The sequence below is a fragment of the Ranitomeya imitator genome, chromosome 3 (assembly GCF_032444005.1).
Source record: "Ranitomeya imitator isolate aRanImi1 chromosome 3, aRanImi1.pri, whole genome shotgun sequence".
Lineage (NCBI taxonomy): Eukaryota > Metazoa > Chordata > Amphibia > Anura > Dendrobatidae > Ranitomeya > Ranitomeya imitator.
This window is the reverse complement of record NC_091284.1, coordinates 612,640,004-612,657,560: the sequence shown is the minus strand read 5'-3', so window position 1 is coordinate 612,657,560 and position 17,557 is coordinate 612,640,004. Positions and strand designations below refer to the sequence as shown.

Sequence of the window (17,557 nt, the reverse complement as noted above, 5' to 3'; positions counted from 1 at the left end):
AAGTGATGAATCTGGTATGCCATTAGAAAGCTGTATTAAAACTATGGCACTTCCCAGCCCGACAGGCTGTTGTGATTACTTTTGGCACACAAGTCATGGCCACAACACTATGGTAGCAACCAGTCCTGGACTTGGTGTAATTATACAAGGTGTATTTCCGGACAGTGTCCAACGCCAGCTCGGAACACCCCATCCCTGGGTGCAATAGTACATACATTTATAAAGTGCTGACTTACTGAAGGCTGACAAATATTTACAGCCCTGTTCACATGCAGTGCATCTGGTGGTTTTGTCTGAATTCCCCTAAAAATGAGATTGAGATGAAATCTCAGAAGAAACCGTGGACTATGTTTCTGTGTACTGTATGCCCGAAAAGAGACACTTTTAGGAAAAGATTGCAGTTTATTTCATTTCTGTCCGTTTCGCAGCAATCTATAGCTCCGTCACAGGTACAAAATAAATGGGACTCGGACGAAACCCCTGAACACACGGCAGAAAGGCAATATGAATAGGGCAGAACATTTACAGAAAGGTTAGCAGATAAAGCAGTATTACATGTCCACATTCGGGAATTATATCCTGAAACTTCAATCATTTTCCTTGTGTAATAATGGCAGTTACAGTAAACCTGGGTCTATATTGCATCAAACGTTCTCCAGAGCTGCCGACATCTCCCTGAACTGCTTAGAGAAATGCTGCAAAAAGAATAAGAGACAAGACAATACATCAGCACAAGTCGTAGAAATCTGGATTACACTATTACTCTACTATGTCACAGGGAAGTATTGTCAGGTCTGTTCTGTGTGTGACCAGTTAGTACTCGAGAACATGAGCACAATGGGGAACATTTATCAAAACTATCTCATTCTTACATAGTGCAAGCTTAGACTCGCATCATCTGAAAAGGCGTGAAGTTTATGAAAGAGGTCCATGTTCGATACATGTGTCTACATTTCAGACTAAGTTTACACCACCTATCAGTTGGCAAAAACAGGTTTTTCTTGCAAATTATATTAGAATTTTATACTAGAAATCCAGCACATTTAGCTTGATAAATATGTCCCAATGTCTCCAGCAAAATTAAAGCTGCAGCGAGGGCTTACCATTCAATTTCTCACGCAGCAAGCGGTGACGTCAATAAGGTGCCCGCAGTTCCTTGGCTATTAACTCCAGCCACCTTACTGACTTCAGCACTCGGCACTTAGCATCGCTCGAAGAACGCAGCTCAAGTGTCTCCTGGATGCCGGGCTGAGCGGATATTAATAAACGGGTAAAGCAGGGTTGGAGAGGTTTTTCTTTCAAATAAAGGACTTTACTCTGTTTGTCTTTATTACATGACTATGTGGCTGTCTTATAGACGCCTTTACATCACTAACCCCTGGGCTTGATGTCCAACTCCAATACTATTACCCCACATGCCACCACCCCAGGGCAAGTGGGAAGGGCATTTTTAGTCTGGTAGGAGACCAACATCCATGACCTGTTCCTAAGCTATTAATATCAGATTGCAATTGTCTACCTAGCCTTTGCTGGATTTTAATAGGGGAATCACCCCTTGTTAATAACCAGTAAATGCTAAGTAGACAGCAGTGAGCTGATATTAATAACCAGAGAAGCTCCATGTTTATTGTTATGATCTGGTGGCCTAGGAGCAGCACGAGACGGACTCTGGAGAAGGTGGTCCCTGTACTGACCGCAAACCCTGAACCTAGCAGCGCAACTAGAAGTAGCCGTGGGGGGTACCTAACACTCCCTAGACCCCTTGGCACAGGCTAAGATTTAACTACCCCTAAAGACAGAAACAGGAAACCTATCTTGCCTCAGAGAAAATCCCCAAAGGATAGATAGCCCCCCACAAATATCGACTGTGAGAGGAGAGGGAAATAACATACGCAGATATGAAATCAGATTTTAGCATAGGAGGCCATACTAGCTAAAAAGAAAGATTAGAACAGAGTACTATGCGGTCAGTATAAAAACACTAGAAAATATCCACCGCAGAAAATACGAATCACCACATCTGACTAAAGACATGGGGGGTATATCTGCATCTCCAGAGAAATAGCTAGGCTGCAAAAAAATCCTTCACAGACTAAGCTGGACAAGAAAAAAACATGAAAATGCACAGAACTATTAAGTCCACAGCAGGTGGACAGCAAAAACAAAGCCAGGACTTATCTTTGTAGAAAAACACAGCAAACCGGAGTGACCAGCAGGGAAGTGAATCCTTCAAGAACAATGGACAACTGGCACAGACTAAAGGATCCTGCAAAGCTATATACCCCAGTCAGTTTTGCAATTAGTAGATACACCTGTCCACTCCTGCAGTCCAGGCACAACTGCATTACCCTCTACAACCACCGGAGGGAGCCCAAAAGCTGAATTCACAACAGTTTATTACCCCATAGCCAGACTATAAACATCAGCCCCCTGCTGCCGGCTTTCCCTCAGCAGGTTACGAAAAATATTGGGGACCCCATGCCATTTTTTTCATTCATTAGCTAAATACGTGTACAGTAAGCTACACATGCACAGCACTGATTATATATCTCAATGACATCAATATCTGTATATAACATTGTTTTATTAGTTAGTATGAAATGACAGAATTACTGCATGTTGATGTTGATGTTAATAATGCATTGCATGTCACAAGGATGATACTTTCTTAAAATTGCATTGTACTCACATGACACTCATCCTACTTTTCTGGATCAACATTGGACCAAATTTTTAAACATTAGTGTGACTTTGGCCTTAAAAAGGCAGGTTTTTGCTCCCCCATCTGAGGTCAGCATGAAGTAGGGGCATAGACCCCGATTCTAGCGCTGCATCACTCACTTTACTAGTTGCTGCAGTTTTGATTAAAATCGGTTTTCTCTGCTGTAGATCTACCAATCTCTGAATGCCGAGATCTGTATAACCCCACACACACCACTGATTGGCTGCTTTCTGTGTGCACTGTGCATAGGCAGAAAGCTGCTAATTAGTGGTGGGGGTGCGGTTGGACTGCCTGGCAACAGGTTTACTAGTCAGTTAGTGACAATCTCCTGCTAAAACTGGAACTTTATGAAAACTACAGATAACAGTCCAGTCAGTGACAGATCGCTAGAATCAGGGTTTCTGTCCCTATATTATGCTGCTCTCAGATCAGGAAGCAAAAATCTGGTGTCAGATTCCCTTTAAGTCTCATACCATGATGAAAAGCATCTGTACATACCTGGAACTCGGGAATAGTCATCTCAAAGACCTTGTTCTGCACCTGGCCAGAATGTTCTGCAACTTTCAATTCCACAGTGACATAAGGATGATTTAGAGATTTGCAGCCATCTGAACTGATGGCCATTCCAATTTTCCACTGAAAATCAAGAAGCTGCAATTGAAAATAATACAACGTTTGTGTAACTTTAAGGATCCTGCAGACGGTAATAAAAAATAATAGTAGTGAAAATAATACACAGGATTTAATTGTGAGACTTTCGACATTGATCAAAAAAAGGGTCTTATTTAAAATGTGAGGAATTCTTTTAATTTAAGAAATAGCAGAAATGTTACACAATCTCCACTCATCTTATAACTGCAGAAATGCCACGGGTGGACCCTCATCTTCCTAATCATTGTGGCCCCACCATCTCTTGTTATTCCTAAAGGAAAGCTGAAGATCGGCTGGAGCTAGAGGAACATCTGCACCACTCCTAGTCCGACGTGTCGGGGCGGAGAAGACACGTAGGAGCCCGACGTGCACCATGTAAACGGCCTCCCTGCACTCCCAGGCTCATTGGCATGACACTTCATCGCTTGTTTCCTCTGCCCCTGGCACTTCTTTAATATTCTAATAAGACTGATACAGCCATAGCACCAGTTTCAATAGTAAAACCCTTGTGACAGACTCTTTAATGTTCCATTAAGGAGTTTATGGGAGGCATTTATTCCATATGGTCAGGACCTGCCATAAGTGGCTGACAGATGTGGGCTCATCACTGGATGGGCAGGCGATCACTAATTATATATGAGGGGACAGTAGCGGGACCAGAATTGATCAGACATTTATGGCAAACAGCATGTGCCATCATCAGATGCCCCCTGCCAGGGTGCAGTCACTACATGGGTGCACACACTCATAAGGCCGCCACATACACATACCCATGAATTACGGGTCACGCGTCAGCTAATAGCAGCTTTACAGTAAGCGGCCATACATGCGATGTGCCCCAGCCCAACACCTCACCTGTGCAGCCGGTAACAGGCCCCTGGAACATTCAATGTCGCACAGCTTCTTACCCTCTTCGTTCCACACATGGCGAATGACCTGCAGAGTCGGCTTCGGGAGCTTGTAATGACTTGTGACAGTGTTCAGTAATGTCTCTGTGGGTAGTCTGTGTTTTGCAGCATTGCTGTAAAGAAAGAACAATGTAGCAGTGCAAAAATTAGACAAAAAAATGCTGAAAATCTGCACAAAATGCCGACTGTGCAGTCAGAGGGTGCCAATGTGTTGTGTACACAGTGGGAACTATATCCATGTATGAGGCCAAGTCACGTGCCAGCATTACAAGGAGTCTGTCAGCACAAAGCGACTGTTCAAACCAAGCACAGCACCTCGTAAGGGACAGAGCCCCGATATAAACCCTGGCTTTAGTGCTTTGCTTGCCAGAATCCATTCTGATGAAGTGCTCGGTGCACCCTGGGTGCTGTCAGCCAGCTCGCTGCACGCTCCTCCTACTCCTGTAACGCCAGAGCTGTCAATCAAGGGAAAAGAGGGCAGAGCTCGATGGAAAACCAAAGGGGGGAGGGGTACTTACCTGCTTGGCCGTGCCTAGGGTGCACTGCACACATCATTTTGGAATGAAGAACAATTTCTGTCAAAATCAGCAACAGATTTAGACACTAAAGTAGGACTGTAATTCCGACTGACTGTTCAAACCAAGCACATCATCTTGTAAGTGACATTTTGTGGTAACAGACACCCTATAAATATGTAGGTGACAAAACGGTTAGTGGTTTTTGATGCTTGGTACAATCTCATGGACATGCCATTATCAGCTGATCTGTACAGATCCGCCACATCTTCCATACACCTACCGATCCATCATATCGGCCATTTACTGCACCGTGTAGTCCAACCTTCTAGTATAATAATCACACACTTATAGGCTTGGTGTGGGCTACCGGAATCCTTAAGTGAGACACTGATTAGGAACAGTTCAGAGGGTGCGACCATGCCCATGGCAGAGGGGGCCTGCTGGTGCCAAGGCTACCTTCAGCTGGATATCCGACAGAGCAGGGAAGCCACCATCCTATCAGAGGCCAGCGGCCTTCCGCGTCAGGATACGGAGGAGAAAGGTAGAGCTGACCATTCTTAGAGAGGGGAGGGTGAAAGGATTGCTATATAAACAGCACCATAATGGGGGGCAGCATTACTGTAATGGGGCCAGAATGAGGGACATAATTGCTGTATGGAGCCAGACAGTGGAGACTATTACTGAATTGGAAACAGAATTTGGTTGGAGACATTATTAGTGCTTTGTGGCCAGAATTGGGGACATTACTGTGTGGGGGCCAGATTGGGGGACATTATTACTGTATGTGGCCACAAGGGAGGGCATTAACAATGTAGCTCCTTACATTAGCATTGCCCCCCTTATGTCCTCAAATATTACTGTTAATGTATGGGGTGGCAATTTGTGACGTTGCCACTGTACTGCGGCATAAAAGGTGGATGCTATTACTGCATGGGGGGCAGAAAAGGTGTATGTTACTACTGTACTGGTGCCACTGCGGAGGGGGCATTACTGCTGTATTTGAGGATACATTCTCACTACATGAGGCCTCAAAGAGGAATTTTACTATCACACGGGCACCACATAAGGGGGCATATGCATTAATGCTGTATTGGGGGTCATTTCTACGGTGAGGTGGTAAAAACGGGGACATCACTAGTGTAATAAAGTTTAATTTGGGGGATACTGTTACTGTGGAGGGGGGGGGGGGGTGGATGACAAAAAGGAGGATACTGATACTGTGTAGGGCACCAGAGTGGCACATTTCCTCCTGATGCAGTTTAGTAGAGGTAGGACAGTGGGATCGTGCTCTGGAGGTGATCCGCCATAACGGTCTGTGTATTACATGGTGCAGGTATAAGACGTGGCTGGGGGACATCACACCAACCTGCACTGGATGAAGAGAAGCAAAGATGAAGGACTTCAATGGGAAACCTCACGAGTGGGTGGATTTATCTATACACTATATATTATCTACAGAGCCTCTGGTGACAATTTCAGTGTTAGTGCTGTAGTTTAGGCTTATGATCTGTATGGCGGTATTACTCGGTCACTATATAGGGGTAATATGTAGCCTGTCCATGGTGTGGCAGTATTTGTCCCTTGTATGTGGGATTATTCATGTGTATGGAGATATCTTGTTCTCTTTGCTATAACTAAACAAGATCATTTCAATTAGAGTAAATACTTGAAAGATTAACCCCTCCCTGTCCTGTGACATAGTATTAAGCAGTGGCAGAGATGCATTGAAAGAACCTGACAGCAGGATTTAGCCCTATAAACTGAAGACAAGGCCATAATGGCACAGTGATGCTGATTAATTTATCTGATGTGAAGGGATCTGCTCAGTGCACGATGTTCTGCAGTGTGATTTGGGGTGGGACATGGGGCAGGGTCTTCTTCTGGTTCTCCGACCCCCTCCCCCACCAGCCTCCTCTGCTTCTTATGCAGGTGATTATTCAGTTACCTGCCTCCTTTATAAAATTCCACAGCGTCATTATTGTGAAAAATGTACTGAGCCAAAGTCTCCATCTGTGCATGTACCACCTCCAGAGCCATTTTATTGAAGTCCCGCACACAGGGCGCCATGTCACACTGCACATGTGCCGCCCACACAATGATGGTGGGGAATGTTAAAAAGTAGGCAGGTCACTGAATAATCAATGGTCTGCACAAGAAGCAGATGGGGTAGGCGTGGGTGCAGAACCAGAAGACCCCACGTTACACCACGACGCACACAAGACGTAATTTTATCAAAACTTCACAAAGTGAGTATTGAACAGCCACTGAGCAAATCCCTTCACATCAGGTATCAAATTAATCAACATCACAGTGCCATTATGGCCATGCATTTAGTTTATAAGGCCAAATCCTGCTGACAGGTTCTCTTTAAAGGAAATCTCCGGCGAAAACAAGAGGATAGACAGTACAAATGGGCGGCTTGTCTCACCATAGGCAGAATGTGGAACTTTTATTCCCCACGAGGCACTTCTATCCCCCTTTCAAAATGGAGAAACACGTTAAATGTCTGATCGCCACTCCATTCATTCTCTGTGAGATTAATAGAAAAAGCCGAGCGCAATGCTTGGAAACCCCAAACCTCTGCCGATCAGTGTGGGTTCCAGAGGTCGGACCCCCACCTATCAATAAGTTATCACCTGTCTTGTAGTCTCAGATTGTAAGCAGGGCCCTCACGCTTTGCTTTAATTGTCGAATATTGTATTGCTGCAATATGTCCTATTTTGCTTGTACGTGTCCCCTTTGATTTGTATAGGGCTGTGGAATATGTTAGCACTAGAGAAATAAAATTATAGAGGAGAACTTGATTTCACCAAAAACCCACCATAACTGTACATCACAATTGTGGTGTGGGCAGGAAGCTACCTGTATATTACAGTCGACACTCTGCGTTTTTAGGGTCAGAATTCAAAACTGGCTTTTGTATGCAGCTGTAGTGTCCACTCTGCCTACGGGCCCTCGGCACCGCGGTCCGGCATACTGACCTGAAGAGATAGTTCACTGCATTTATAACATTTCTAACTTCATCTACGTTTGTGTCCACTCCGGCTGCTTGAAACCTCTATTAACGAGAAAGACACAGTTAGCCAGCTGCCATAATCCACTGCTTTCTGGGAACAGGAGAGCACAATCTCTAGACCAGCTTCACCTCAGATGAAATAAGACACAACACAACAAAAGTTACAAAAACATGACAATTATTGTATACTACATATGAGATAACGTCTGGAGAAGTGGCCGGGGATCGATAGATTTCCCCAAGGATCGGGGAAACAGGATTGCTAGCACCAAGCCTGTCCACGGTGGCCACGTACAGTACAGTGCACCTTGTTATAGCAGGGTTAAAGGAAGCCAAGAATAGGCTTGTGCATCTCCTGATGAGGAGTTTTCTGCCACAAAAGGCAATTTTGATGTACAGGGCCCACAATATACATGTTGCTAATGAAAACCACCAGAACTATACACTGTAACTGCAAGTTTATGTAATAATATATTACAGTCAGCACGTAACAAGCCCCATTAACCATTCATTAGTTCTTACCTGACAGATAAGTGTCTGATCTACACCCGTGTTCTGACATTGGAGATGCTGAATACTTTGTTGGCACTGAAAGAAGATGAAAATGAGGGAAAATGTTCGTCAAAATAGGTTTTCCCACTATAACAAGTGATGAAATAACAAAAGGATATGCCATCATTTCCCCATTAATTGGGGTAAAGTTGCCAGGACTCATGTGCCCTTACCAGGCTTTGATGCCATTGCAAAACTCCACTTCCCAATGAAACTTGAGGACAACTACCGAACGACCATTGTTCTACAGCAAATCTTACAGAGCAGTGAAAGGGGTATAAGGAAATATGGAGACATCTCAGGAAAATAATGGGATCTTGGAAAGATTGGAAGATGGACATTGCCGCACACGGCAAAACAAGGATCAATGGTTGATGTTCTCATAAATCACAGGACATACAGCTCTGGACAAACCATATCAAAACCCTGTCATGGGCAGCCCAATCTCCAGACCTGAACCCCATTGAAAACCTCAGGAATGTAATCAAGAGGATGATGGATAGTCACAAGCCATCAAACAAAGAAGAACTGCTTACATTATTGGGCCAGAAGCAGTGTGAAAGACTGGTGGAAAGCATGCCAAGACGCATGAAAGGTGGTTATTCCACAAAATATTGATTTCTGAACTCTTCCTGAGGTAAAACATTATTTTGTTGTTGTTTCTAAATGATTATGAACTTGTTTTCTTTGCATTATTTTACGTCTAAAAGCAGTGTTTTGTTTTTTTTTAATTTTGAACATTTCTCCTTTTCAGAAACAAAATACAAAATGTATTGCTTGGAAATTTGGAGACATGTCAGTAGTCTATAGAATAAATGAACAATTTACATTTTACTCAAAAATATACCTATAAAGAGAAAAATCAGACAAACTGAACATTTTGCAGTGGTCTCTTAATTTTTGCCAGAGCTGTATGTCGCAGCTTGTTCCCAAAGTGTTATTCATAAACAGTAATTAAAAATCAACACTTGATTGATTTTATATTGAAACATACATATAAGATTTAAAAAGGTGCCTCAAACCAAACCATAGGAAAACCGCTAAATGGCCGATACCACAGAACTGGGGTGAAGGGAGACAACGGGCAGTTACCATCAACTTGCCAGCCGGAATTTATGTACTTCTCTTAGCTTGTGGAGGGCGGACATTTCTATATAGCATTGAATAACAACCTGCTGAGTGTGCATTCAGACATGGATACCGTATGAAGAGGGATTCTCCTGCATTAATCATTGAGGCTTCTAACACTCACTGTATTTGTCATAAATGCAATACTTTGAACTAGGAAGTATAGGCAGCCATTTATTTTGAATAGCGTTGGCGCCACAATCTAGTGGTGAGAAACCCAACGTCGTTTCACCGAGTATTAAACATATTAATTTCCTCTAACAGAGTATTATTGGGTTCTTCTCACTGTGGTATTCAGATTTGAAATGCATTGGAATAACCATAAAAATAACTATCGAAGCATGAGATCATAGTGTTCCTGATACTTCATTATCTTTATAATATTTGCATACTCATGGTTTATTTTACTTTAAAGAACGATTATAGGACCGCTATGCTAATTCTAGATATAGATTATAGGACCGCTATGCTAATTCTAGATATAGATTATAGGACCGCTATGCTAATTCTGTGATATCGGCCATTTAGTGGTTTTCCCACGGTTTGCTTTGAGGCACCTTTTTCAATCTTGTATGTATGATTTTATATTGAATAAAGTGTTGATTTTTAATGACACTGTTTATGAATAACACTTCTTGCTCTAGATGAAACATATATGTGATCTGTGTGGTTTCCAGTGTGATGGAACGTTGCCCTCTCCAGAGGTGACAGGAGGCGTTTGGGTAGTCTGTTCATCGTGAATGTTCACATGTAGATTTTTTTATGCATTTTTATCCTATATGAAAAATGCAGGCTATTGCCAGAAATCTGATTCAAAAGGGGCCTCCTAAGATATTAAACAGGCCACAGAATGTTTTGGTTCAAAAATATAAATTTATTTATGACAAATAGATAAAATCATCATTCAACATATACAATCACATAAATGTGCAAATACCTCCAATCCAATAACCAGTCCCATATGACTAAACGGATGCCTGAATGGTGACCTCTATATACTAATTACTACGGTAAGCCACAAGTAGCCTATTCCATAACTATTATCACACCAATTTATAGGTTATAGGTCCAATGAGTTGCCTGAAGAAAAAAACCCTATATTAAAGTGCCAATGTGCATAAATATAAGACTAGCTGCCCGTTATAGCCCATACGACATGGGAAAAGTAGATGCAATAGTAGCATTTTTAAAGGCACATAGGCTTATCGGTAACTGACATGATAGTTTGCTTCATGGTACAATGACCTAAATAGAAACTCCTAAAAAAGTGCCTGGGTGCATGCAATATTAGCGGGTTTAGACTTAACTATGCCATAATCATCGGAACATATTTACCTCCGTAGACTTACACAGGTCTAGTATAAACCCCCACGCGCGTTTCGATAGATTCTTCTTTCACGCCTCTGGAAGGCACCACCAAATTTAAATCTTAAACTGCAGGTAATCAGCCCTTAATAGGGGATTTTCCCCCCCTCTTGGTACTTCTCCTTTTTGGCGTATATAGTGTTTTCACTCCCCAGTTTGTTAACAACCATATGTTGTATTGCTGGTTACATACTCCATACTTTTCTTTACTGGGAAGACCAAACGTATGGGATATCTTGGATTTGATTTATTTCCTGTAGGTGTATGTATATGATTGTTGTGTACCTTTGCCTGCCTCTTTCAATTTCTATCATCACAATTTTTATCTTTTTATGATATAATCTGGTTAATTTCATTTCATTAACCTGGTGGATTTGTGCTGTGCTATTCCCTCTTTTCTGTCTGGTGGTTTACACCCCCCTCCCCCCTTTTGGTGTCTTTTTGTAAATTTACTCTCATTTTAAAATATTTATAAATAAACATATTTTTAATACTATTTTTTCTTCACTTCTTTTCTTCTGTGGTATTCCACATTTGAATATGTAATTGCTGTATTTTTGAAGTGACAGCAGCCTTCTTTGAATTAGGACTATGGGAATTATTGTTTAGAGATACCTACGGCTTTTTTCTCTTATTTGTGCTTAAAGGGACACTGTCACCTGAATTTGGAGGGAACAATCTTCAGCCATGGAGGCGGGGTTTTCGGGTGTTTGATTCACCCTTTCCTTACCCGCTGGCTGCATGCTGGCTGCAATATTGGATTGAAGTTCATTCTCTGCCCTCCATAGTACACGCCTGCACAAGGCAATCTTGCACAGCGCAGGCGTGTACTATGGAGGACAGAGAATGAACTTCATTCCAATATTGCAGCCAGCATGCAGCCAGCGGGTAAGGAAAGGGTGAATCAAACACCCGAAAACCCCGCCTCCATGGCTGAAGATTGTTCCCTCCAAATTCAGGTGACAGTGTCCCTTTAAAGGGTATTGAGCACTAGACGATTTTAATTGATACATACATTAAAAGTTGTTTTAAATATAATCTATACCTATTGCTTCTATCCATACATTAGACAAGAGAACCCCTCAGCTCAGACTTATTTCCCAGCTGTATATAATTCAGTTTTAAATAAATGTCGCGTACAAGCAGCAATGTAATAAAACAGACAGAAGTGGCACATACCAGTTCAGCAAACAGATCAGGAGGCAACAGTTTCATCAAATCACTTGACTTTTCAAATCCTGCAATCAAAGGGTAAAATAAATGTGTTATTCCTGGGGTCAGTGCAGGGACATGTCACTCTGCTAATTTCCATGTGATATGTTATCAGTAACGGAAATCAACATTAGGGGTTTGGACCAGGATCTTTTACACCTGCTCATATCTCTCAATACAGCACTTATTTTATAGAACATTCAGTCTGATCTGCCAGCAGGATATTATAGAATAGGATTGGCTCAACAGCCTGAAAGTGTTCGGCCCCCTTGAACTTTTCAACCTTTTCCCACATATCATGCTTCAAACATAAAGATACCAAATGTAAATTTTTGCTGAAGAATCAACAACAAGTGGAACACAATTGTAAAGTTGAACGAAATTTATTATTTAAAATTTTTGTGGAAATTCAAAAATTGAAAAGTGGGGCGTTCAATATTATTCGGCCCCTGTAACTTAATACTTTGTTGCGCCACCTTTTGCTGCGATTACAGCTGCAAGTCGCTTGGGGTATATCTATCATTTGTACATCGAGACACATGCTTCTTTGGCAAAGAGCTCAAGCTCAGTGAGGTTTGATGGAGATCGTTTGTGAACAGCAGTTTTCAGCTCTTTCCACAGATTCTTGATTGGATCTGGACTTTGACTTGGCCATTCTAACACTTGGATACATTTATTTGTGAACCATTCCATTGTAGATTTTGCTTTATGTTTGGGATCATTGTCTTGTTGGAAGACAAATCTCCATCCCAGTCTCAGGTTTTTTGCAGACTCCAACAGGTTTTCTTCAAGAATGGTCCTGTATTTGGCTCCATCCATCTTTCCATCAATTTTAGCCATCTTCCCTGTCCCTGCTGAAGAAAAGCAGGCCCAAACCATGATGCTGCCACCACCATGTTTGACAGGGGGGATGGTGTGTTCAGGGTGATGAGCTGTGTTGCCTTTACGCCAAACATTTTTCATTTGGCATTGTTGCCAAAAAGTTCGATTTTGATTTCATCTGACAAGAGCACCTTCTTCCACATGTTGACAAGTCTCCCAGGTGGCTTGTTGCAAACTTTAAACAATACTTTTTATGGATATCTTTGAGAAATGGCTTTCTTCTTGCCACTCTTCCATAAAGGCCAGATTTGTGCAGTGTACGACTGATTGTTGTCCTATGGACAGACTCTACCACCTCAGCTGTAGATCTCTGCAGATCATCCAGAGTGATCATGGGCCTCTTGGCTGCATCTCTGATCAGTCTTCTCCTTGTTTGAGATGAAAGTTTAGAGGGACGGCCGGGTCTTGGTAGATTTGCAGTGGTATGATACTCCTTCCATTTCAATATGATTGCTTGCACAGTGCTCCTTGGGATCTTTAAAGTTTGGAAATCATTTTGTTTCCAAATCCGGCTTTAAACTTCTCCACAACAGTATTACGGACCTGCCTGTTGTGTTCCTTGTTCTTCATGATGCTCTCTGTGCTTCAAACAGAACCCAGAGACTATCACAGGGCAGGTGCATTCATACGGAGACTTGATTACACACAGGTGGATTATATTTATCATCATTAGGCATTTAGGACAACATTGGATCATTCAGAGATCCACAATGAACTTCTGGAGTGAGTTTGCTGCACTGAAAGTAAAGGGGACGAATAATATTGCATGCCCCACTTTTCAGTTTCTGAATTTCCACAAAAATTTAAAATAACCAATACATTTTGTTCAACTTCACAATTGTGTTCCACTTGTTGATTCTTCACCAAAAATTTACATTTGGTATCTTTATGTTTGAAGCATGATATGTGGGAAAAGGTTGAAAAGTTCCAGGGGGCCGAATACTTCGCAAGGCACTGTATATGTGGGCGAGAAAAGATGCAATATAACTTGTATGTTAGTAGATTTTGAACTTAGCAGTCAAGAGAAGGTCCCAATCATGATTGACCGCTTTCTCTATTTACGTGTCAACTACTGGTTAGTACTGTCCACCGGACTCCAAACCTCAGAATGAGTTAGGCCAAGATCACACAACCGCATATTTTCTCATCTGAGGAACAGGGTTGATTATGCAAATCACGCTCTGATCAGAGTGATAGTGTGATCAGATTTTCTCAGATCAGTATAGGGGGGGGGACAAAAAAACAAAACAAAAAACAAAACGTACACCTTCTGTAAGTCTGTGAAAGTCACACTGCCCTCAGATGTCATCCAAGTGCGGTGTGGAAACATGAGGGTCAGTGGGTGCTCTTGTCTGCTGGCGCGGCTATCTTTAGAAGGACCGCATGGACCAGAGTTTATCCCACTGAACACCCACACTCCTTTCCCATGGGCAGATCACTTTAACAACAAAGGGTGAGGGTAAAACAGTGTGGCAATAATTTATTGAACCACCAACAGTCAACAACATATAGAAATGTCCCAGCAAATATCCAAGATGGTGCAAAGGATAGTCTCATCCTTCTGCTGGCTCACCAGGATTAAAATAGCTGCGAGTCTGGGGCTTCCAGGGGAGACTACACTCACCAGTGGCACCCTGCTTTTGGCAGGCACCCACAGGAGGTAACGACAAGCTTAGGAAGCTGACAGTCCATTGAGGTACAGGCCAGGTGACCGGATGTCCCAACATGGCTTCTCCAAACGTCTCCATTTGGCCAGGCGATCTAAGTCTCCCAACCTGGATTCTCCAAGCATCTTTGAGGGTACAGTGACGCTCAATGGAGCAGATCTGTATTCCTCCAGCTAGGGCGGCAGTCTCTTAAGCTGGCATCTTGTAGAATCCCTCAAATCTGTATTCCTCCAGTTGGAGCCAAGGTATCATGGCAGCTGTTCTGTAGATTCTCTCTGCATAAGGATATAGGTCCTGTTTTATATCCACATTTGTGGTTCAGGCCATCATCTAAAGTAACGGGGAAGGTGGAATGATGTCAACTCATTGTTTCAGTATTTAATCAATCTGCATAGTTTGTCCTTCACTGTTTGCAGGTCAACCTGCTACATGGACTTATACAATGGGTAACATATTAGCAAACATTGTTCAATGAAACTGCGTCCCTGTCCTCCAAGGATAGCAACACAATAATCAATTCAAGTGTCAATCTTTAGACTCATATGAACAATGACCTGTGTCTTTTGACCCTAGCAGCAAAATCCGTCACGTGTGCACATACCCTAAGGCTTCTACATACGGCCGATAGCCTGGAATAACAAACTTCATCAAACTGCATTTAGGCTGGTGATTCAGCAGATCCCCAGAAGCGAGCCCTCCCGAACCCCCAGCAGGGAGCCCTCCATACCCCAGCAGCAAGATCCCCCCCCCGAACCCCAACAGGGAGCTCTCCCCAGAAGCGAGCCCCCCATACCCCAGCAGGGAGCCCTCCCCAGACCCCCACGAACCCCAGCAGCAAGATCCCCCCCCGAACCCCAGCAGGGAGCCCCCTCATACTAGAGTACACCACACTAGCAGCAACATACCAGCTTCTGACAGATCATACATCTCCCTCGTAGCCATATAACCCGCCACACCCCGCGAAAAGTCACGTGAGCTCATGTGACCGGCGTCAGCATATTAGACCACCATTTTTAAACCGGGCACCACTTGCCCTCCACAATGGCCAATTCTCTGTACCAACAGCCTATATCAGGATGCCGTCAAGCGCGGTACCGGGCATCGGTCAGGGGCCAACATTTTACATAGCTGCCAATATAAGATGTCCAGAAGAGCAGAATCAAAGAACAATGTGCCGCATTCATTAAGAGGCTTGGAACGCAAAGAAATGGGCGTGTTCTGATAACCACGCCCCGAAACGTCACACGTTCCAGCGCGTAAGTCTATTGGGCCGACTGCGTTCCACAGCCCGCTCCCTGGTGTAGGAAGAGCCCATCTGTAGCCGACTACGGGGGAGAACGTTGTATTTCCCGTTCAGCAGTTCATACAGCAGGTTATAGCTTTATTAAATAGCTTGTGATCATTTCTGTTTAGATTTAGATGTATTTTTTTCCTTAGTACTTTTATGGTCACCATGAAGCGTTGTGCAATATTAGACTGGCCAAGTGCTAACCCCCCCTGTGTGTGGAAGATGAAGTGGTCCATGGGTGAAGTTTAGGAGAAGGCAGAGTGTGAGGAGAGAGTGCTGTCAGCATCCAGCGAGTGACAGGCGGAGGCATCATGCAGGCCATGCGCTGGCTGCCGCTGGAGGCCAACCCTGAGGTGAGTGCGGCTGAGGCGAGGGACTGCCCGCAGCGCACCGTCAGCAGCGGTACCTGACCGTCCTGTCTGCTTCCTTACAGGTTATGAACCAGGTGAGTGAGCGGCAACGCACTGCCATAGTGTTACTAATAAAGCGGCTGAAGCTCGCAAGTGATAAGTAAGTATGGTGTGCACGGAGGGCTGGAGCTGCTGCTGTGTGCCGGCACTGTGCCCTCCTGTGCTGATCACTGGGTGTAGCAGGGCCATTACTCCTCACACTGGGGATCCGCCTGAGCCCTGCCTGTCCCTGCATGTCCCGCCATATGGTGCCAGTGCCAACCGCTCCCTAGGGGTCCGCACCTGTGTGCCCTGCCGTAATGTGAGAAACACTTCGGTGTCCCTTCACTTAAAAGGGAACCTGTCACCCCGGTTTTTCAGTACGAGATAAAAATACTGTTAAATAGGGCCTGCGCTGTGCGTTACTATAATGTATGTAGTGTACCCTGATTCCACCCCTAAGCTGCCGAAATAACTTACCAAAGTCGCCGTTTTTGCCTGTCAATCAGGCTGGTCAGGTCAGATGGGCGTGGCGACATCGCTGGTTCTTCCCCCAGATCTTGCATATATTTCCGTTGGTGGCGTAGTGGTTTGCGCATGCCCATCTTCTGAATCCACTGGGCAGGAGAAGAAAAAACACGCGATCGGCGCTATTTCCCTGGTGATCTGTGCGCTTGCGCAGATGGAGATCGCGGCGGCCATTTTCCTGAAGCAGAGTTCGCATCTCAACTTCAGGAAAATGGCCGCCGCGATCTCCATCTGCGCACGCGCGGCATCCCACGGCCATTTTCCTGAAGCCCCGGGCAGCGGAGGACTCCATATGCGCACACACGGCCTCAGGAAGATGGCCGCCCCCACAGATCACCAGGGAAATAGCGCAGATCGCGCGTTTTTTCTTCTGCCCAGTGGATTCAGAAGATGGGCATGCGCAAACCACTACGCCATCAACGGAAATATATGCAAGATCTGGGGGAAGAACCAGCGATGTCGCCATGCCCATATGACCTGACCAGCCTGATTGACAGGCGAAAACGGCGACTTTGGTAAGTTATTTCGGCAGCTTAGGGGTGGAATCGGGGTACACAAAATACACTATAGTAATGCACAGCTCAGACCTTATTTAACAGTATTTTTATCTCGTACTGAAAACCGGGGTGACAGGTTCCCTTTAACCCTGCTGTTCTGTTCGGTATGGGGAGACCTATTTTAAACTTTGGTATTTTTTGGGGTGTTCAAGATGCGGTTCTGAAACTTGTGGT

General features: G+C 43.9%; 2 protein-coding genes across 4 annotated transcripts in view; one reads left to right on the top strand and one right to left on the bottom strand.

The window, feature by feature from the left end:
- Positions 1 to 382: 382 nt before the first annotated feature.
- On the bottom strand, positions 383 to 15,650 carry COMMD6 (COMM domain containing 6). 2 transcript variants are annotated; one of them, XM_069758127.1, is made up of 7 exons: positions 15,527 to 15,650; positions 12,040 to 12,098; positions 8,338 to 8,403; positions 7,781 to 7,857; positions 4,229 to 4,394; positions 3,221 to 3,373; positions 383 to 695 (listed from the first exon to the last, which is right to left on the bottom strand). In XM_069758127.1, exons 1-7 carry the CDS (start codon positions 15,600 to 15,602, stop codon positions 645 to 647), a joined length of 648 nt encoding a protein of 215 aa, XP_069614228.1. In that variant the 5' UTR covers positions 15,603 to 15,650; the 3' UTR covers positions 383 to 644. The 2 variants fall into 2 exon arrangements, with proteins under 2 accessions (XP_069614228.1, XP_069614229.1); XM_069758128.1 differs by having other exon boundaries at positions 3,221 to 3,358.
- A 476-nt stretch (positions 15,651 to 16,126) lies between these two features.
- UCHL3 (ubiquitin C-terminal hydrolase L3) overlaps positions 16,127 to 17,557 on the top strand; it is a 116,121-nt gene continuing 114,690 nt past the window's right edge. The window contains exons 1-2 of one of the 2 annotated variants that reach the window (XM_069758125.1): positions 16,127 to 16,262; positions 16,343 to 16,354. In XM_069758125.1, the coding sequence (XP_069614226.1) occupies positions 16,221 to 16,262; positions 16,343 to 16,354 (54 nt within the window). In that variant the 5' untranslated portion in view covers positions 16,127 to 16,220. The remainder of the gene's footprint in view (positions 16,263 to 16,342; positions 16,355 to 17,557) is intronic. The other variant, XM_069758126.1, reaches the window with a different exon arrangement.